The sequence below is a fragment of the Salvelinus fontinalis genome, chromosome 25 (assembly GCF_029448725.1).
Source record: "Salvelinus fontinalis isolate EN_2023a chromosome 25, ASM2944872v1, whole genome shotgun sequence".
Lineage (NCBI taxonomy): Eukaryota > Metazoa > Chordata > Actinopteri > Salmoniformes > Salmonidae > Salvelinus > Salvelinus fontinalis.
In genome coordinates, this window is record NC_074689.1 from 30,530,747 (window position 1) to 30,553,346 (window position 22,600).

The following is a 22,600-nucleotide window of genomic DNA, read 5'->3' on the forward strand; positions in this document are numbered from 1 at the left end:
TTCTCTATAGCCCCAGGACTTTAGTCTATAGCCCCAGTACATTTGTCTATATCCCCAGTACATTCCTCTATAGCCCCAGTACATTCCCTATAGCCCCAGTACATTCCTCTATAGCCACAGTACATACGCTATAGCCCCAATACATTCTCTACAGCCACAGTACATTCCTCTATAGCCCCAGTACATTCCCTATAGCCCCAGTACATTCCTCTATAGCCACAGTACATACTCTATAGCCCCAGTACATTCCTCTATAGCCCCAGTACATTCCTTTATAGCCCCAGTACATTCCTTTATAGCCCCAGTACATTCCTTTATAGCCACAGTACATACTCTATAGCCACAGTACATTCCTCTATAGCCCCAGTACATTCTCTATAGCCCCAGGACTTTAGTCTATAGCCCCAGTACATTTGTCTATATCCCCAGTACATTCCTCTATAGCCTCAGTACATTCCTCTATAGCCCCAGTACATTCCCTATAGCCCCAGTACATTCCCCTATAGCCACAGTACATACGCTATAGCCCCAGTACATTCTCTATAGCCACAGTACATTCCTCTATAGCCCCAGTACATTCCCTATAGCCCCAGTACATTCCTCTATAGCCACAGTACATACTCTATAGCCCCAATACATTCCTCTATAGCCCCAGTACATTCCTCTATAGCCCCAGTACATTCCTTTATAGCCCCAGTACATTCCTTTATAGCCCCAGTACATTCCTTTATAGCCACAGTACATACTCTATAGCCACAGTACATTCCTCTATAGCCCCAGTACATTCCTTTATAGCACCAGTACATTCTCTATAGCCACAGTACATTCCTCTATAGCCCCAGTACATACTCGATAGCCCCAGTACATTCCTCTATAGCCCCAGTACATTCTCTATATCCCCAGTACATTCCTCTATAGCCCCAGTACATTCTCTATAGCCCCAGGACTTTACTCTATAGCCCTAGTACATTTGTCTATATCCCCAGTACATTCCTCTATAGCCCCAGTACATTCCTCTATAGCCCCAGTACATTCCTCTATAGCCCCAGTACATTCCCTATAGCCCCAGTACATTCCTCTATAGCCACAGTACATACTCTATAGCCACAGTACATTCCTCTATAGCCCCAGTACATTCCTCTATAGCCCCAGTACATTCCTTTATAGCCCCAGTACATTCTCTATAGCCACAGTACATTCCTCTATAGCCCCAGTACATACTCTATAGCCCCAGTACATTCCTCTATAGCCCCAGTACATTCTCTATATCCCCAGTACATTCCTCTATAGCCCCAGTAAAATTCTCTATAGCCCCAGGACTTTACTCTATAGCCCCAGTACATTTGTCTATATCCCCAGTACATTCCTCTATATCCCCAGTACATTCCTCTATAGCCCCAGTACATTCCTCTATAGCCCCAGTACATTCTCTATATCCCCAGTACATTCCTCTATAGCCCCAGTACATTCTCTATAGCCCCAGGACTTTCCTCTATAGCCCCAGTACATTCTCTATAGCTCCAGTACATTCCCTATAGCCCCAGTACATTCCTCTATAGCCACAGTACATACTCTATAGCCACAGTACATTCCTCTATAGCCCCAGTACATTCCTCTATAGCCCCAGTACATTCCTTTATAGCCCCAGTACATTCTCTATAGCCACAGTACATTCCTCTATAGCCCCAGTACATACTCTATAGCCCCATTACATTCCTCTATAGCCCCAGTACATTCTCTATATCCCCAGTACATTCCTCTATAGCCCCAGTACATTCTCTATAGCCCCAGGACTTTACTCTATAGCCCCAGTACATTTGTCTATATCCCCAGTACATTCCTCTATAGCCCCAGTACATTCCTCTATAGCCCCAGTACATTCCTCTATAGCCCCAGTACATTCCTCTATAGCCACAGTACATACTCTATAGCCCCAGTACATTCTCTATAGCCACAGTACATTCCTCTATAGCCCCAGTACATTCCCTATAGCCCCAGTACATTCCTCTATAGCCACAGTACATACTCTATAGCCACAGTACATTCCTCTATAGCCCCAATACATTCCCTATAGCCCCAGTACATTCCTCTATATCCCCAATACATTCCTCTATAGCCCCAGTACATTCCTTTATAGCCCCAATACATACTCTATAGCCCCAGTACATTCCTCTATATCCCCAGTACATTCCTCTATAGCCCCAGTACATTCCTTTATAGCCCCAGTACATTCCTCTATAGCCCCAGTACATTCCTCTATAGCCACAGTACATACTCTATAGCCACAGTACATTCCTCTATAGCCCCAGTACATTCCTCTATAGCCCCAGTACATTCCTTTATAGCCCCAGTACATTCTCTATAGCCACAGTACATTCCTCTATAGCCCCAGTACATACTCTATAGCCCCAGTACATTCCTCTATAGCCCCAGTACATTCTCTATATCCCCAGTACATTCCTCTATAGCCCCAGTACATTCTCTATAGCCCCAGGACTTTACTCTATAGCCCCAGTACATTTGTCTATATCCCCAGTACATTCCTCTATAGCCCCAGTACTTTCCTCTATAGCCCCAGTACATTCCTCTATAGCCCCAGTACATTCCTCTATAGCCACAGTACATACTCTATAGCCCCAGTATATTCTCTATAGCCACAGTACATTCCTCTATAGCCCCAGTACATTCCCTATAGCCCCAGTACATTCCTCTATAGCCACAGTACATATTCTATAGCCACAGTACATTCCTCTATAGCCCCAGTACATACTCTATAGCCCCAGTACATTCCTCTATAGCCCCAGTACATTCTCTATATCCCCAGTACATTCCTCTATAGCCCCAGTACATTCTCTATAGCCCCAGGACTTTACTCTATAGCCCCAGTACATTTGTCTATATCCCCAGTACATTCCTCTATAGCCCCAGTACTTTCCTCTATAGCCCCAGTACATTCCTCTATAGCCCCAGTACATTCCTCTATAGCCACAGTACATACTCTATAGCCCCAGTATATTCTCTATAGCCACAGTACATTCCTCTATAGCCCCAGTACATTCCCTATAGCCCCAGTACATTCCTCTATAGCCACAGTACATATTCTATAGCCACAGTACATTCCTCTATAGCCCCAATACATTCTCTATAGCCCCAGTACATTCCTCTATATCCCCAGTACATTCCTCTATAGCCCCAGTACATTCCTTTATAGCCCCAGTACATTCCTCTATAGCCCCAGTACATTCCTCTATAGCCCCAGTACATTCCTCTGTAGCCACAGTACATACTCTATAGCCACAGTACATTCCTCTATAGCCCCAGTACATTCCTCTATAGCCCCAGTACATTCCTTTATAGCCCCAGTACATTCCTCTATAGCCACAGTACATTCCTCTACAGCCCCAGTACATACTCTATAGCCCCAGTACATTCCTCTATAGCCCCAGTACATTCTCTATATCCCCAGTACATTCCTCTATAGCCCCAGTACATTCTCTATAGCCCCAGGACTTTACTCTATAGCCCCAGTACATTTGTCTATATCCCCAGTACATTCCTCTATAGCCCCAGTACATTCCCTATAGCCCCAGTACATTCCTCTATAGCCACAGTACATACGCTATAGCCCCAGTACATTCTCTACAGCCACAGTAAATTCCTCTATAGCCCCAGTACATTCCCTATAGCCCCAGTACATTCCTCTATAGCCACAGTACATACTCTATAGCCCCAGGACTTTACTCTATAGCCCCAGTACATTTGTCTATATCCCCAGTACATTCCTCTATATCCCCAGTACATTCCTCTATAGCCCCAGTACATTCCTCTATAGCCCCAGTACATTCTCTATATCCCCAGTACATTCCTCTATAGCCCCAGTACATTCTCTATAGCCCCAGGACTTTCCTCTATAGCCCCAGTACATTCTCTATAGCTCCAGTACATTCCCTATAGCCCCAGTACATTCCTCTATAGCCACAGTACATACTCTATAGCCACAGTACATTCCTCTATAGCCCCAGTACATTCCTCTATAGCCCCAGTACATTCCTTTATAGCCCCAGTACATTCTCTATAGCCACAGTACATTCCTCTATAGCCCCAGTACATACTCTATAGCCCCATTACATTCCTCTATAGCCCCAGTACATTCTCTATATCCCCAGTACATTCCTCTATAGCCCCAGTACATTCTCTATAGCCCCAGGACTTTACTCTATAGCCCCAGTACATTTGTCTATATCCCCAGTACATTCCTCTATAGCCCCAGTACATTCCTCTATAGCCCCAGTACATTCCTCTATAGCCCCAGTACATTCCTCTATAGCCACAGTACATCTCTATAGCCCCAGTACATTCTCTATAGCCACAGTACATTCCTCTATAGCCCCAGTACATTCCCTATAGCCCCAGTACATTCCTCTATAGCCACAGTACATACTCTATAGCCACAGTACATTCCTCTATAGCCCCAATACATTCCCTATAGCCCCAGTACATTCCTCTATATCCCCAATACATTCCTCTATAGCCCCAGTACATTCCTTTATAGCCCCAATACATACTCTATAGCCCCAGTACATTCCTCTATATCCCCAGTACATTCCTCTATAGCCCCAGTACATTCCTTTATAGCCCCAGTACATTCCTCTATAGCCCCAGTACATTCCTCTATAGCCACAGTACATACTCTATAGCCACAGTACATTCCTCTATAGCCCCAGTACATTCCTCTATAGCCCCAGTACATTCCTTTATAGCCCCAGTACATTCTCTATAGCCACAGTACATTCCTCTATAGCCCCAGTACATACTCTATAGCCCCAGTACATTCCTCTATAGCCCCAGTACATTCTCTATATCCCCAGTACATTCCTCTATAGCCCCAGTACATTCTCTATAGCCCCAGGACTTTACTCTATAGCCCCAGTACATTTGTCTATATCCCCAGTATATTCCTCTATAGCCCCAGTACTTTCCTCTATAGCCCCAGTACATTCCTCTATAGCCCCAGTACATTCCTCTATAGCCACAGTACATACTCTATAGCCCCAGTATATTCTCTATAGCCACAGTACATTCCTCTATAGCCCCAGTACATTCCCTATAGCCCCAGTACATTCCTCTATAGCCACAGTACATATTCTATAGCCACAGTACATTCCTCTATAGCCCCAATACATTCTCTATAGCCCCAGTACATTCCTCTATATCCCCAGTACATTCCTCTATAGCCCCAGTACATTCCTTTATAGCCCCAGTACATTCCTCTATAGCCCCAGTACATTCCTCTATAGCCCCAGTACATTCCTCTATAGCCACAGTACATACTCTATAGCCACAGTACATTCCTCTATAGCCCCAGTACATTCCTCTATAGCCCCAGTACATTCCTTTATAGCCCCAGTACATTCCTCTATAGCCACAGTACATTCCTCTACAGCCCCAGTACATACTCTATAGCCCCAGTACATTCCTCTATAGCCCCAGTACATTCTCTATATCCCCAGTACATTCCTCTATAGCCCCAGTACATTCTCTATAGCCCCAGGACTTTACTCTATAGCCCCAGTACATATGTCTATATCCCCAGTACATTCCTCTATAGCCCCAGTACATTCCCTATAGCCCCAGTACATTCCTCTATAGCCACAGTACATACGCTATAGCCCCAGTACATTCTCTACAGCCACAGTAAATTCCTCTATAGCCCCAGTACATTCCCTATAGCCCCAGTACATTCCTCTATAGCCACAGTACATACTCTATAGCCCCAGTACATTCCTCTATAGCCCCAGTACATTCCTTTATAGCCCCAGTACATTCCTTTATAGCCCCAGTACATTCCTTTATAGCCACAGTACATACTTTATAGCCACAGTACATTCCTCTATAGCCCCAGTACATTCTCTATAGCCCCAGGACTTTAGTCTATAGCCCCAGTACATGTGTCTATATCCCCAGTACATTCCTCTATAGCCTCAGTACATTCCTCTATAGCCCCAGTACATTCCCTATAGCCCCAGTACATTCCTCTATAGCCACAGTACATACGCTATAGCCCCAGTACATTCTCTATAGCCACAGTACATTCCTCTATAGCCCCAGTACATTCCCTATAGCCCCAGTACATTCCTCTATAGCCACAGTACATACTCTATAGCCCCAATACATTCCTCTATAACCCCAGTACATTCCTCTATAGCCCCAGTACATTCCTTTATAGCCCCAGTACATTCCTTTATAGCCCCAGTACATTCCTTTATAGCCACAGTACATACTCTATAGCCACAGTACATTCCTCTATAGCCCCATTATATTCCTTTATAGCACCAGTACATTCTCTATAGCCACAGTACATTCCTCTATAGCCCCAGTACATACTCTATAGCCCCAGTACATTCCTCTATAGCCCCAGTACATTCTCTATATCCCCAGTACATTCCTCTATAGCCCCAGTACATTCTCTATAGCCCCAGGACTTTACTCTATAGCCCCAGTACATTTGTCTATATCCCCAGTACATTCCTCTATAGCCCCAGTACATTCCTCTATAGCCCCAGTACATTCCTCTATAGCCCCAGTACATTCCCTATAGCCCCAGTACATTCCTCTATAGCCACAGTACATACTCTATAGCCACAGTACATTCCTCTATAGCCCCAGTACATTCCTCTATAGCCCCAGTACATTCCTTTATAGCCCCAGTACATTCTCTATAGCCACAGTACATTCCTCTATAGCCCCAGTACATACTCTATAGCCCCAGTACATTCCTCTATAGCCCCAGTACATTCTCTATATCCCCAGTACATTCCTCTATAGCCCCAGTACATTCCTCTATAGCCCCAGTACATTCTCTATAGCCCCAGGACTTTACTCTATAGCCCCAGTACATTTGTCTATATCCCCAGTACATTCCTCTATATCCCCAGTACATTCCTCTATAGCCCCAGTACATTCCTCTATAGCCCCAGTACATTCTCTATATCCCCAGTACATTCCTCTATAGCCCCAGTACATTCTCTATAGCCCCAGGACTTTCCTCTATAGCCCCAGTACATTCCCTATAGCCCCAGTACATTCCCTATAGCCCCAGTACATTCCTCTATAGCCACAGTACATACTATATAGCCACAGTACATTCCTCTATAGCCCCAGTACATTCCTCTATAGCCCCAGTACATTCCTTTATAGCCCCAGTACATTCTCTATAGCCACAGTACATTCCTCTATAGCCCCAGTACATACTCTATAGCCCCAGTACATTCCTCTATAGCCCCAGTACATTCTCTATATCCCCAGTACATTCTCTATAGCCCCAGGACTTTACTCTATAGCCCCAGTACATTTGTCTATATCCCCAGTACATTCCTCTATAGCCCCAGTACATTCCTCTATAGCCCCAGTACATTCCTCTATAGCCCCAGTACATTCCTCTATAGCCACAGTACATACTCTATAGCCCCAGTACATTCTCTATAGCCACACTACATTCCTCTATAGCCCCAGTACATTCCCTATAGCCCCAGTACATTCCTCTATAGCCACAGTACATACTCTATAGCCACAGTACATTCCTCTTTAGCACCAATACATTCCCTATAGCCCCAGTACATTCCTCTATATCCCCAATACATTCCTCTATAGCCCCAGTACATTCCTTTATAGCCCCAATACATACTCTATAGCCCCAGTACATTCCTCTATATCCCCAGTACATTCCTCTATAGCCCCAGTACATTCCTTTATAGCCCCAGTACATTCCTCTATAGCCCCAGTACATTCCTCTATAGCCCCAGTACATACTCTATAGCCACAGTACATTCCTCTATAGCCCCAGTACATTCCTCTATAGCCCCAGTACATTCCTTTATAGCCCCAGTACATTCTCTATAGCCACAGTGCATTCCTCTAAAGCCCCAGTACATACTCTATAGCCCCAGTACATTCCTCTATAGCCCCAGTACATTCTCTATATCCCCAGTACATTCCTCTATAGCCCCAGTACATTCTCTATAGCCCCAGGACTTTACTCTATAGCCCCAGTACATTTGTCTATATCCCCAGTACATTCCTCTATAGCCCCAGTACATTCCTCTATAGCCCCAGTACATTCCTCTATAGCCCCAGTACATTCCTCTATAGCCACAGTACATACTCTATAGCCCCAGTACATTCTCTATAGCCACAGTACATTCCTCTATAGCCCCAGTACATTCCCTATAGCCCCAGTACATTCCTCTATAGCCACAGTACATACTCTATAGCCACAGTACATTCCTCTATAGCCCCAATACATTCTCTATAGCCCCAGTATATTCCTCTATATCCCCAGTACATTCCTCTATAGCCCCAGTACATTCCTTTATAGCCCCAGTACATTCCTCTATAGCCCCAGTACATTCCTCTATAGCCCCAGTACATTCCTTTATAGCCCCAGTACATTCTCTATAGCCACAGTACATTCCTCTATAGCCCCAGTACATACTCTATAGCCCCAGTACATTCCTCTATAGCCCCAGTACATTCTCTATATCCCCAGTACATTCCTCTATATCCCCAATACATTCCTCTATAGCCCCAGTACATTCCTTTATAGCCCCAATACATTCTCTATAGCCCCAGTACATTCCTCTATATCCCCAGTACATACTCTATAGCCCCATTACATTCCTCTATAGCCCCAGTACATTCCTTTATAGCCCCAGTACATTCCTCTATAGCCCCAGTACATTCCTTTATAGCCCCAGTACATTCCTTTATAGCCCCAGTACATTCCTATATAGCCCCAGTACATTCCTCTATAGCCCCAGTATATTCTTCTATAGCCCCAGTACATTCCTTTATAGCCCCAGTACATTCCTCTATAACAGGGTTTCCCAAAGTCGGTCGGTCATCAAGCTTTCAATATTTAAATCAGCTGTGTAGTGCTAGGGTAAAAAACTAAACGTGCACCCAGGGGGGCCCCAGGACTGACTTTGGGAAACCCTGCTCTACTCTATAGCCCCAGCACATTCCTCTATAGCCCCAGTACATTCCTCTATAGCCCCAGCACATTCCTCTATAGCCCCAGTGCATTCCTCTATAGCCCCAGTACATACCCTATAGGCCCAGTACATTCCTCTATAGCCCCAGTACATTCCTTTATAGCCCCAGTACATTCTTTATAACCCCAGTACATTCTCTATAGCCCCAGTACATTCTCTATAGCCCCAGTACATTTCTCTATAGCCACAGTACATACTCTATAGCCACAGTACATACTCTATAGCCACAGTACATACTCTATAGCCACAGTACATACGCTATTGCCCCAGTACATTTCTCTGTAGCCCAAGTACATTCTCTGTAGCCACAGTACATTCCTCTGTAGCCCCAGTACATACTCTATAGACACAGTACATTCCTCTATAGCCCCAGTACATTCTCTATAGCCCCAGTACATTCCTCTATAGCCCCAGTACATTCCTTTATAGCCCCAGTACATTCCTCTATAACAGGGTTTCCCAAAGTCGGTCGGTCATCAAGCTTTCAATATTTAAATTAGCTGTGTAGTGCTAGGGTAAAAAACTAAACGTGCACCCAGGGGGGCCCCAGGACTGACTTTGGGAAACCCTGCTCTACTCTATAGCCCCAGCACATTCCTCTATAGCCCCAGCACATTCCTCTATAGCCCCAGTGCATTCCTCCCACTGTAAATTCCATGTTTAACACCAATGTAGAGAATCCCACTTCTGACACAAATGTAGAGAATCCCACTTCTGACACCAATGTAGGAAATCCCACTTCTGACACCAATATAGAGAATCCCATCTGACACCAATGTAGGGAATCCCACTTCCGACACCAATGTAGAGAATCACACTTCTGACACCAATGTAGAGAGCTCAGGGACCAACTGTCAGTGTATGGATCCAAGATGCACTGCCAATGCACCAACTGGCCACTCTGCATCCAAACACTTTGCTCTCTGATATTAAGTGTCCAAATTACAGACGATTGCAAGGACATAGGACTATTATCAGACATTATGAAAAGTTTGATAGCCTTTGTGAAGTAATATTTCTTGCTCTGTGCTCTATCTCTGTTCAACAGGTAATGAGCTACTGTATCGCACACGTGAGGGGGATGTTGTCAGGCTCAACATGGAGACATATGAGAGGACAGTACTGGTGCACAACAAAAAGTTTGTGAGTCTCTACAACTATCTATTTTTTTCCGTAGTGTAATTTATTAAATGTTTTATTATTAGAACTTTTCAGCATATCAAAGCACCCAAAGTGTACTGAAACAATCCATCATTACCACATCATTTGATCAGGCTCGTTAACATTTTGGGTCAGTGTTGAAACGGCCGAGGTGACGACACACAACATTATGTCTCTCTGAAATCAGAAAGAGCCTCAAGAAGATTAATGCATCTCCCGCCCATGCCCTGCACTGAGCAATCCTTCAAACGCAGTCATTATAGGATTACCTTAATGAAAAACACTACGCATGGTTAAATGTAATCTTTTTTTTTTTTCTCTCTCTCTCTCTCTCTCTCTCTCTGTCTCTCTCTCTGTTTTTCAGGAAATGTACAAAGCCAGCAAGTATGAAGTGTCTCCTGACATGAAGCATGTGCTGCTCGCCTACAACGTGGCACCGGTGAGCTCTTTCATTTGTTTGCGTGTTTTTGGAATTAGCGGAATGACAGGCAAATATGTCATCGGTCTTTGAAGGGAAACGTGGCGAGACGGTGGGGGAGAAAAAGTAATCATGGCGTCCGGGTAGAGGCATGTCGTACCCCACTGCCTCTCAGCCACCGTAGAGAGAAACCAGCTAAGTGGAACTGTACTCTTCAGAGAGTGGCCAAAACACAAACAAACCTCACAACACAGCCGGGACAGAGGGATGAGGAGGAAAGTGGAGGGGTGCAGGGGATGGGGGAAACAAAGGGAGGGAATTGGGCAAGCAGGAGAGTAGAGAGTGAGAGAGTAGGAGGAAAGGGAATGGGATGGGAGTTTTTTTTGCTACAGCGGTTACTGCATTATGTAATGGCTCAGGTAGCTAACTACTGCAATGTGAGATCCATGACACAGTCTGAAAAATAATTAGTATGTCAGGGGATATAAGCCCATTGAGACAACAGGAAGGTCCTGATGGATGGAGTGTGTGTGTGTGTGTGTGTGTGTGTGTGTGTGTGTGTGTGTGTGTGTGTGTGTGTGTGTGTGTGTGTGTGTGTGTGTGTGTGTGTGTGTGTGTGTGTGTGTGTGTGTGTGTGTGTGTGTGTGTGTGTGTGTGTGTGTGTGTGTGTGTGTGTGTGTGTGTGTGTGTGTGTGTGTTAGACAGTGAATTTGTTATTTCATAATCGTCCTCCAGAGCCCTGGTAGATGACAGCTCCGTCCCCCAGCTGTCATTGCACAGGCGCACACACACACACACACACACACACACACACACACACACACACACACATCATGCTGCTGCTTGCCCTTCACAGAGAATATCTCTCTCTCTCTCTCTCTCTCTCTCTCTCTCTCTCTCTCTCTCTCTCTCTCTCTCTCTCTCTCTCTCTCCCAACTCTAAGGGAGCGGTTCAGAATTTACTGAACGTGACTAATTACTAAGTAGAATACAATGTAATCTCCCATCATATGTACTTCCATTCTGATGGTAATTACTAAAACATGTTTTTAATGGCCAAGTCAATCAGTCTTCTTTATGACCGTCTCCAATCATTCTTCTTCCAGGTATACCAGCACTCGTTCACTGCTTTCTACATCATCTGCAGCCTGGAGACTCCGTAAGTAGCTGAAACCAACCAATGCTTCCCCTCCCCTCCCGTCTCCTCTCCTCTCAGCCTAGTCAGTCATGTCTCTGCACTGCCACCTCCTGGAGACAAGGAGAACTGCAGGCCAGGGGCCTTGATGACCTCATCCATCCTCACCTCCAGACTAAGACACCTCTAATTCTCTGCCCTACAGCTCACAGCACTTCTAAAGGAACAAAACGTGGCTGTGGTATATAAAGCACCTGTATTTCCAGCTGTTCTTCAACCTTTTGGACTGGGATGTATAACACTGGTACATCTGGGCAGGAGCAGCGAAGGCTGCTTGTGCAGTAGAGTGTTTTTTTTATGCTTTGTTTTGTTGATGATCAACTAAGAGTATTTTTTTAAGAAGGTGCTCTGTCATTTAGTGAGGGGCAGTTAAATGTGTGTGTCGGTGTGTAGTGTGGATGTGTGTGTGTATGTGTGTTCATATTGTGGTCTCTCCTCTCTGCTGCAGGGAGACATGGAACCTGAACCCTCCAGAGGTACGGAACGCCCAACTGCAGTATGCAGGCTGGGGACCCAGGGGCCAGCAGCTGGTAAGAACTACAACTCCCAGCAGCACCCTCTGTCTCATCCGTACTCCATACCCCTATGTCACTGCTATTTGATAGAATCGTGTGTGTGTGGCCCCTGGGTCCCCAGGGTCCCCAGCCTGCATACTGCAGTGTGTGTCCATGTCCGGTTCTCAATGGATAATACAATATGAAGGGACTTTATCTTCACATTAGCTATGACTAGGGTTGCAAGCCCATTGTAATTTACTAAAGTTACCAGAATCTTCAGTATTTTGGTAATTAACAGAAAATGTATGGCAATCTATTGTAACATTGGTAATATATACTTGAAGAACTTAAATATATATATATATATATTCCATACTGTATTAATTTTCTACATCAGTGTCCATATTGTCCATGAGTTTCTTGTAGATAAACTATATGGTTCCAGAGAAAACAGCCTAATTAATAAAGAAAAAGCAGCTAATCAACAAATGCATACTTTTTTATTCAATCTGCAAATCTTTGAACTATTCAATTTTTTCACAACTGACACCAGTTTTACGCCAAAACATTTACAACCGACATGTTAAATACATGTATAAAAAAAAAGATAAAGAATATTTAATTCAGAAACCCTCATATTAAACACTGGTATTCACTAAGTTAATGGTTTATATTTAAGATAATGTTTTATAGCTTTGTCATTCTGTTTTATTTGAAAGTCATCTTATTATTTCATAGATGATGTGATAAGACCACACAGAAGCCACACACCTGTGATAATCTGAAGTACCCAAAAGGGCCACTAGATGTCTTGCGATACAATCCTTGAAAGATACCAAAATTCTGGTAGTTTACTGGTAAACTTAGAAAGTTTCCAGTAATATACCCTCCATTTGCAACCCTAGCTATGACCTTTCCTATAGCTATTTCTGTTAAACTATCACAAGCTACCAGGCAGTCTAGCCATAGAAAGAACATTAATAAGCATTAGTCTACTAGTACTCAGAGCAGACTATCCTCTGGCACAATGCAATTAATTACCTGTAATCTCCCCAGTGGATTAATTGGCGAAGTCAATTGATTGATATCACACAGTCTCTTCTATCATTACTCATTAAACAGCCCTGATTCCAACACAGTCACTTTCGTTTAAAGGAGCTTTCCTCCCAGCAACAGATTCTTGCCGTTTGGGCTATGATACTTGTTGTCAACGATAAGATGATTATGTGGGAGAGGAAGGTGTCTGCCAATGTGAGTTCATATATACTTGCATGCATGCACAAACACACACACACACACACACACACACACACACACACACACACACACACACACACACACACACACACACACACACAGCTATTTCTTTACACACACACACACACACACACACACAGACACACACACACACACACACGCACGCACAGCTGTCTTGTCACATGTTGAAAGCAGTGGAATTAGGTTAAACACACAGTGTCCTTTGATTCACCAAAGGGGAGGACGGGCAGCTGTGTCTGAGTCTGTGTCTGTGTGGATGAACACTGTTCATTTAACTCCAGCTTTAGCAGTAATTTTAATCATGTTTACATACTGCTTTACTTATTTCATATGTATGTATATACTGTATTCTATTTTACTGTATTTTAGTCAATGCCACTCCGACATTGCTCGTCCTAATATGTATATATTTCTTAATTCCATTGTTTTACTTTTAGATGTGTGTGTATTGTTGTGAATTATAGATATTGCTGCACTGTTGCTAGGAACACAAGCATTTCGCTACACCCGCAATAACATCTACTAAATATGTGTATGTGAACAATAACATTTAATTTGATAAGGCGTCCTCATTAAAGGTGTTTTTCTCCTCTTCTTTTAAATCGGAGACGAATCCTTCACTGAGACGCTGAGCTTTGCTTGCTCTCTCTACCTTCCTCTCCCTCCCTTTCTCTCTAGAGGGTCTGACATGGCACATCTCTCTCTGCTGCTGTTGTCAGCCTGCCCACAATATGACCTCACATCTCCCAAGACTCTGTGTGTGAACAGCATATGGGCGGTAGCTTGGGTAGTACCTCCTTCAGAAGTGGGCCAAGCTCACTGTGTGACTCTCTGCACTGGCCTAGATCCAGTTGTTAAACTGGGCCTCGGTCAGTCTGCACCGAGGAGAACTCAAACATACCGTGGTCCCCCCTGGCCTACCTTGCCACACGAGCAACAGAAGTTTTAATTAGGAAGGATGGAGCTGACCTTGAACTGCCCAGCAGGTAGTCAACACTTCTCCCAACAGTGGACAGAGAGGAGGGCAATGCTGTACACCATTAGAGGATTAATCTGCAATTAGGATTTATATTGATATACAATATTGGTGTGTAATGTGTTGAGGAAGGGATTCATTATGCAGTACGTTCTCTCTGTATTCTTGTTCACCTTTGTTTTCCCACACAACCTTTAGTCTTTTGTTTTCCCACACTACCTTTAGTCTTTTGTTTTCCCACACACAACCTTTAGTCTTTTGTTTTCCCACACAACCTTTAGTCTTTTGTTTTCACACACAACCTTTAGTCTTTTGTTTTCACACACAACCTTTAGTCTTTTGTTTTCTCACACAACCTTTAGTCTTTTGTTTTCCCACACAACCTTTAGTCTTTTGTTTTACCACACAACCTTTAGTCTTTTGTTTTCACACACAACCTTTAGTCTTTTGTTTTCCCACACAACCTTTAGTCTTTTGTTTTCCCACACAACCTTTAGTCTTTTGTTTTCTCACACAACCTTTAGTCTTTTGTTTTCCCACACAACCTTTAGTCTTTTGTTTTCACACACAACCTTTAGTCTTTTGTTTTCCCACACAACCTTTAGTCTTTTGTTTTCTCACACAACCTTTAGTCTTTTGTTTTCCCACACAACCTTTAGTCTTTTGTTTTCACACACAACCTTTAGTCTTTTGTTTTCCCACACAACCTTTAGTCTTTTGTTTTCTCACACAACCTTTAGTCTTTTGTTTTCCCACACAACCTTTAGTCTTTTGTTTTCTCACACAACCTTTAGTCTTTTGTTTTCCCACACAACCTTTAGTCTTTTGTTTTCCCACACACAACCTTTAGTCTTTTGTTTTACCACACAACCTTTAGTCTTTTGTTTTCTCACACAACCTTTAGTCTTTTGTTTTACCACACAACCTTTAGTCTTTTGTTTTCTCACACAACCTTTAGTCTTTTGTTTTCCCACACAACCTTTAGTCTTTTGTTTTCTCACACAACCTTTAGTCTTTTGTTTTCCCACACAACCTTTAGTCTTTTGTTTTCCCACACACAACCTTTAGTCTTTTGTTTTCCCACACACAACCTTTAGTCTTTTGTTTTCCCACACAACCTTTAGTCTTTTGTTTTCCCACACAACCTTTAGTCTTTTGTTTTCCCACACACAACCTTTAGTCTTGTTTTCCCACACAACCTTTAGTCTTTTGTTTTCCCACACAACCTTTAGTCTTTTGTTTTCCCACACACAACCTTTAGTCTTGTTTTCCCACACAACCTTTAGTCTTTTGTTTTCTCACACAACCTTTAGTCTTTTGTTTTCTCACACAACCTTTAGTCTTTTGTTTTCCCACACAACCTTTAGTCTTTTGTTTTCCCACACAACCTTTAGTCTTGTTTTCCCACACAACCTTTAGTCTTTTGTTTTCTCACACACAACCTTAAGTCTCTTGCATACAAAACTCTCGGTCTCCCTCGCTCTCTCTCCTGCTTTCTGTCTCTCTTTCTCTGGCAGTAGCAGAATCAGAGCCAGGCCAGTCAGCCAACACTACTGCTAAATGTTTTACAATTCAAGTTGTGCAGTGAATAGGAAATTATCTACACTATGGATAGAACCTTTTTATCTCATATTGGCTCTATATTTCTCATGGTTAAAGCATCCTTCTGTCAACCTACAGGTCAACAAGTTTAGTAATGCAGAGGTTACATCTTCCTGTATCATAGGTTATTTATTCTACATCCTTTCTTTCTTTCTTTCTTCTTTCCATATTAATCACCTCAGTATTTCATCCCTTTTTCCCTCATCTTTCTCTTGCCTTAGATTTTTATTTTTGAGAACAACATCTACTACCGTTCGACAGTGGAGAGCCGATCGATCCGTCTGGTTTCCACCGGCAAGGAGGGGGTCATCTTCAATGGGCTCAGCGATTGGCTGTACGAAGGTGAGATTGGCTGATGTGAATACTGTATTATTGGTGTTCTGGGTGGAGATGTCTGTCCCATTGCATTGTCGACCCCAAAGAATGTGGCACTTGAGTAAAAATTATAGAGTTATTATTTAGGCTAGTCAGAGGTGCAGTAAACAAGTGATTTAGAATGATACCAAAGTGGCGTTAAAAACAGGAAGCCTGCCAATTTGCTCCAATTTCCCAGAGTTCTCACCACGGCTGTTCTACATGAGTGAATTAGCATTAATTAGCATTAATTCAGCAGAATTAAAATTCACCGTCTGTTCTCCACTCTGATACAGATGTCAGGTTTTCTCAACGGTGTTTTGTCTGTTTTGACTCGACTGATCAAAGCTCACCTGAGTCCACCTCAGTGACTCCGCCTCGTCCCATGAGGACCAGACTGCCTCTCAACTCTACTAATAAATTCATTTCTTCTGTTCCTCGTGTTTTTTGCTCTCTTTTATTCTCTCTTTTAATAACACGGAGAAAGAGAGAGATGGAGGACTGTCAGGAAGGGATGGAAATTGCTGTCTTTTATTTAGGGCCTCGTGTAGTGCTCAATGGGTGGACTGGCACCTGGGGCTCTACTAACTAGGTCTCTTGTGACCAGGGTTGCAAAATTTGTGGAACATTCAATAAATTCCCTGGTACTCCAGAAATCCTGGTTTGAGGATTCTGGATTTCTGGCTTATTCCCTTCTGATTCTGGGAATCCCAGGTAATTGAAAGTTCCCTACTTGTGACAATCTCTAGTTTCTTGAGCAAGCACGATTCCAAGATTTTACAATGACAAATGTAAATGTGTGATGCTCCGTGCATTTAAGTGTCTGCATGTAAGTGTGTGTGCGTGCGAGGTCACTTGCACTAAATATTGCTTCTACACTCAAACTTTGTGTTAATGTGTGTAGTCTGTGAATGTAGTATGTGTGTGTTACAGTGTTTATGTAGTCTGTGTATCATAGTGTGTATGTAGTCTATGTGTGTAATCTCTGTAATCTGTGTGTTACAGTGTTTATGTAGTCTATGTGTGTTACAGTGTGTATGTAGTCCGTGTGTGTCACAGTGTGTATGTAGTAGGTGTGTGTTACAGTGTGTATGTAGTCTGTGTATCACAGTGTGTATGTAGTCCGTGTGTGTCACAGTGTGTATGTAGTAGGTGTGTGTTACAGTGTGTATGTAGTAGGTGTGTGTTACAGTGTGTATGTAGTAGGTGTGTGTTACAGTGTGTATGTAGTAGGTGTGTGTTACAGTGTGTATGTAGTAGGTGTGTGTCACAGTGTGTATGTAGTAGGTGTGTGTTACAGTGTGTATGTAGTCTGTGTGTGTCACAGTGTGTATGTAGTAGGTGTGTGTCATAGTGTGTATGTAGTCTGTGTGTGTCACAGTGTGTATGTAGTATGTGTGTGTTACAGTGTGTATGTAGTCTGTGTGTGTCACAGTGTGTATGTAGTCTGTGTATCATAGTGTGTATGTAGTCTATGTGTGTAATCTGCGTATGTGTTTACTGTTGACTCATGGCCCACCCCTACCCCCAGATTAGTTTGAATGAGATTTTAAGATGCAGAGGAGCCCTCCCAACAGCAATATTAGTCTAACTCCATTTAAACCCTGACATATACTTGTGAAGCGCTGAAGGCCTGGCAATTTACACTAATCATTTATGAAGGAAGATTAATCTTTCAACGAGACGGGAGGGAATTTAGCCTGAGCTTGACCTGCCTCACAACGTAGACCTGCTTCACATATCATGTCACTCAATGCAGATATCTGACAGACTGTATTCATTCTGCAATAACACATCAAATGTGTGTGTGTGTTTAGTGGTGACATAACCCGCGAAGGGGAGAGAGCCCTTCCCAGGTTGTGTAACATCTGTTTAGATCTGGACCAGACGGCTGCAGGGTCAGTCACAGTGTCAGACACAGGGAGGAAAGCTCTCCCTGGAGGAAAGCTCTCCCTGGAGGAAAGCACCACGCTTGCATTCTAGATGAGATTATCATTGTGTGTGCCCCCCTGTTTGTGTTTATACCTACAGTTGAAGTCGGAAGTTTACATACACCTTAGTCAAATACATTTAAACTCAGTTTTTCACAATTCCTGACATTTACTCCTAGTAAAAATTCCCTGTCTTAGGTCAGTTAGGATCACCACTTTATTTTAAGAATGTGAAATGTCAGAATAATAGTAGAGAAAATTATTTAATTCAGCTTTTGTTTCTTTCATCACATTCCCAGTGGGTCAGAAGTTTACATACACTCAATTAGTATTTGGTAGCATTGCCTTTAAATTGTTTAACTTGGGTCAAATGTTTCGGGTAGCCTTCCACAAGCTTCCCACAATAAGTTGGGTGAATTTTGGCCCATTCCTCCTGACAGAGCTGGTGTAACTGAGTCAGGTTTGTAGGCCTCTTTGCTCGCACAAGCTTTTTCAGTTCTGCTCACAAATTTTCTATAGGTTTGAGGTCAGGGCTTTGAGATGGCCACTCCAATACCTTGACTTTGTTGTCCTTAAGCCATTTTGCCACAACTTTGGAAGTATGCTTGGGGTCATTGTCCATTTGGAAGACCCATTTGCGACCAAGCTTTAACTTCCTGACTGATGTCTTGAGATGTTGCTTCAATATATCCACATAATTTTCCTACCTCATGATGTCATCTATTTTGTGAAGTGCACAAGTCCCTCCTGCAGCAAAGCACCCCCACAACATGATGCTGCCACACCCGTGCTTCACGGTTGGGATGGTGTTCTTCGGCTTGCAAGCCTTCCCCTTTTTCTTCCAAACATAAAGATGGTCATTATAGCCAAACAGTTCTATTTTTGTTTCATCAGACCAGAGGACATTTCTCCAAAAAGTACGATCTTTGTCCCCATGTGCAACATCTGGTGAAATTGCAGAGCGCAAAATACAAAAAAGATGATTTGAAATATTTAACTTTCATACAATCACAAGTGCAATACACCAAAATACAGCTTAACTTCTTGTTAACCTCTTTCAGCTAGGGGGCAGAATTTTTATGTTTGGAAAAATAACGTTCCCAAGGTAAACGGACTATTTCTCAGGCTCAGATATTAGAATGTGCATATAATTGACAGATTAGGATAGAAAACACTCTAAAGTTTACAAAGCTATCAAAATATTGTCTGTGAGTATAACAGAACTGATTTCGCAGGCGAAAACCTGATGAACTCCAACCCGGAAGTGCATTGTTTTTTTTTAATCCCTGTTCCATTGCTTGCCCCTCCTCCATTTAAAGGGGTATCAACCAGATTCAGACATAGTAGACATAGATAGACATAGTTTCAAGCTTTTATTTTGAAAAATGAGCGAGATTTATCAAAGCGCGTCAGGTGTCCTTTGATTAGTTCCTGTGCAGGAGAGATGTGGCTCAACATTTTCTTTCTCTGTAGTATTGAACAGTTTACCGTCCGGTTGAAATATGATTGATTATGTATGTTAAAAACAACCTGAGGATTGATTATAAAAAACCTCTGACATGTTTCTACGAACATTACGGATACTTTTTGGAATTTTCGTCTGCCCTTCAGGACCGGAACGAGCTTCTGGTTTTCTGAACATAACACGCAAACCAAATGGCGGTTTTTGGTTATAAAACGAATCTTTATCGAACAAAAATAACATTTATTGTGTAACTGGGAGTCTCGTCAGTGCAAACATCCGAAGATTATCAAAGGTAAGCGATTCATTTGATTGCTTTTCTGACTTTCGTGACCAAGCTAATTTAAGGCTAGCTGTTCTAGCAGTGATTGATATACTCACAAATGCTTGGATTGCTTTCGCTGTAAAGCATATTTTCAAAATCTGACACGATAGGTGGATTAACAACAAGCTAAGCTGTGTTTTGGTATATTTCACTTGTGATTCCATGATTATAAATATTTTTTGTATTATTTTTGAATTTGGCACGCTGCAATTCAGCGGTTAACGAAAATGATCCCGTAAAAGGGATCCATGTGGAAAGAAGTTAATCTAGCCACCGTGTCAGATTTCAAAAAGGCTTTACGGCGAAAACAAACCATGCTATTATCTGAGGACAGTACCCCATCAAACAAACACATGACAATCATAATTCACCCACCAGGTGCGACACAAAACTCCGAAATAACGATATAATTCATGCCTTACCTTTGAAGATCTTCTTCTGTTGGCACTCCAATTAGTCCCATAAACATCATAAATGGTCCTTTTGTTCGATAAATTCCATCCTTATATCTCCAAAATGTCAATTTATTTGTCGCGTTTGATTCAGAAAAACACCGGTTCCAACTCGCGCAACATGACTACAAAATATCTAATAAGTTACCTGTAATCTTGGTTCAAACATTTCAAACAACTTTACAAATACAACTTTAAGTATTTTTTAACGTAAATAATCGATAAAATTCAAGAAGGGATAAACTGCGTTCAATAGCAGATAAAAACAAAGTGGAGCGGGCTTTCAGGTCGGGCGCCCCAACCACAACAGTATACTTGGCTATCCACCCAGATAGGAAATGGCTACTTCTTAATTTCTCAAAGGAAAAACATCAACCATTTTTTAAAGACTGTTGACATCCAGTGGAAGCGATAGGAACTGCAAGCAAGTGCCTTAGAAATCTAGATCCATATAGAAAACCCATTGAAAACACTGTCACCTCAACAACAAAAAATCCTGGCGGGTTTGTTCTCTGGGTTTTGCCTGCCAAATAAGTTCTGTTATACTCACAGACATAATTGTAACTGTTTTAGAAATCTCAGAGTGTTTTCTATCCAAATCTACCAATTATATGCTTATCCTAGCTTCTGGGCCTGAGTAGCAGGCAGTTTACTTTGGGCACACTTTTCATCCAGACGTGAAAATACCGCCCCCTAGCCCGAAGAGGTTTTAACAAGAAATTTGTGGAGTGGTTGAAAAACAAGTTTTAATGACTCCAACCTAAGTGTATGTAAACTTCCGACTTCAACTGTATGCCTGACAATGTGTGTGTGTGGGACACTGACAGTGTGTGTGTGAGACACTGACAGTCTTGTGTAAGGGGAGTCAGAAAGACAAAACACCCAAGGTGATTATAGAACGTTTGTCATCTGTGGCCTGCCTGTCAGACTAACTGATATGCTGGAGCATACAACATCCTGAAATATGATGTGGCTCAGGGACAGAGCCAGAGAAGTCTGGCACGGCACGATAATAGTCACACACACTGTTGATACGAGCTGTGTCTGCATACCCCATGGAGTCTTGGCTGGGATTGCACATTTCGCACACTGAGAAGCTTATGTTTGTTGATTTGTTTGTGTTTGTTTGTGTTTACGGCAGTGTGGTTTATCGGCGGTGTTGTTTATCAGCGCTCCAGCTGAATGTGTAAGCTTCTTTTCTGAAAAAAAAATTGAAGTTAACAACTGTGTGTGTGTTTAGTACATATATAATATCCTTTCTAAGCTCTCTGTAAGAAGGCAGTTCAGTTGAATCTCTGTCGTGCTTCTGCTCTCATCCACCAGTGGACTCAGTTCTAACATGTATTATTGTTGGATTGAACTCATTCTGCACCATGTGTTCTTCGTTCAATTCACATTTCTCCAGTGGCGATTTTAGCATGTAAATCTTGTTGGGGCAAAAAAGTTCAAATGTTTTAGATGCATGCCAGAAAAGCCACTACACAACACAACATTAACAATACATTAATTGCACAATAACGGTGACAAACAGTTGCACATAAAACTGTTAGGGCTTACACAGAGTCCCATCAGCAGTCCCAACACCTTACCACTGCTACACCTGTCTATCAGCAGAGTCTTATCTGGTAGCAAAACAATTCATTCAGCCTCATTTATTGCCTTTTAAAAAAACATAGCAGATATGTCTGACTTGCTTAAACAAATGTGGTTCTACTGACAATTTAGATGTACAAACTATGGCATAAGGGGACGACGAGTGGATAAGAGGCAATCCGTAATTTTGATTAAGACGTTAATGAGTGAGCTAGGACGCACTTTTGAAATGTACAGCGACAGAATTCAGAACATGGGACATGCTTACAGTATTCTCCCTGTAAACCAAGTCAGAACCGCAGGATAA

At 42.6% G+C, this 22,600-nt stretch overlaps 1 protein-coding gene across 5 annotated transcripts in view; it reads left to right on the forward strand.

Annotated features, from left to right (window-relative positions):
- The window catches only part of dpp6a (dipeptidyl-peptidase 6a), a 370,639-nt gene that overhangs the window by 314,378 nt on the left and 33,661 nt on the right, over positions 1 to 22,600 (forward strand). For all 5 annotated transcript variants that reach the window (XM_055881840.1, XM_055881843.1, XM_055881842.1 and 2 more), the window contains 5 exons: positions 10,099 to 10,193; positions 10,576 to 10,650; positions 11,735 to 11,787; positions 12,272 to 12,353; positions 16,398 to 16,518. In XM_055881840.1, the coding sequence (XP_055737815.1) occupies positions 10,099 to 10,193; positions 10,576 to 10,650; positions 11,735 to 11,787; positions 12,272 to 12,353; positions 16,398 to 16,518 (426 nt within the window). The remainder of the gene's footprint in view (positions 1 to 10,098; positions 10,194 to 10,575; positions 10,651 to 11,734; positions 11,788 to 12,271; positions 12,354 to 16,397; positions 16,519 to 22,600) is intronic.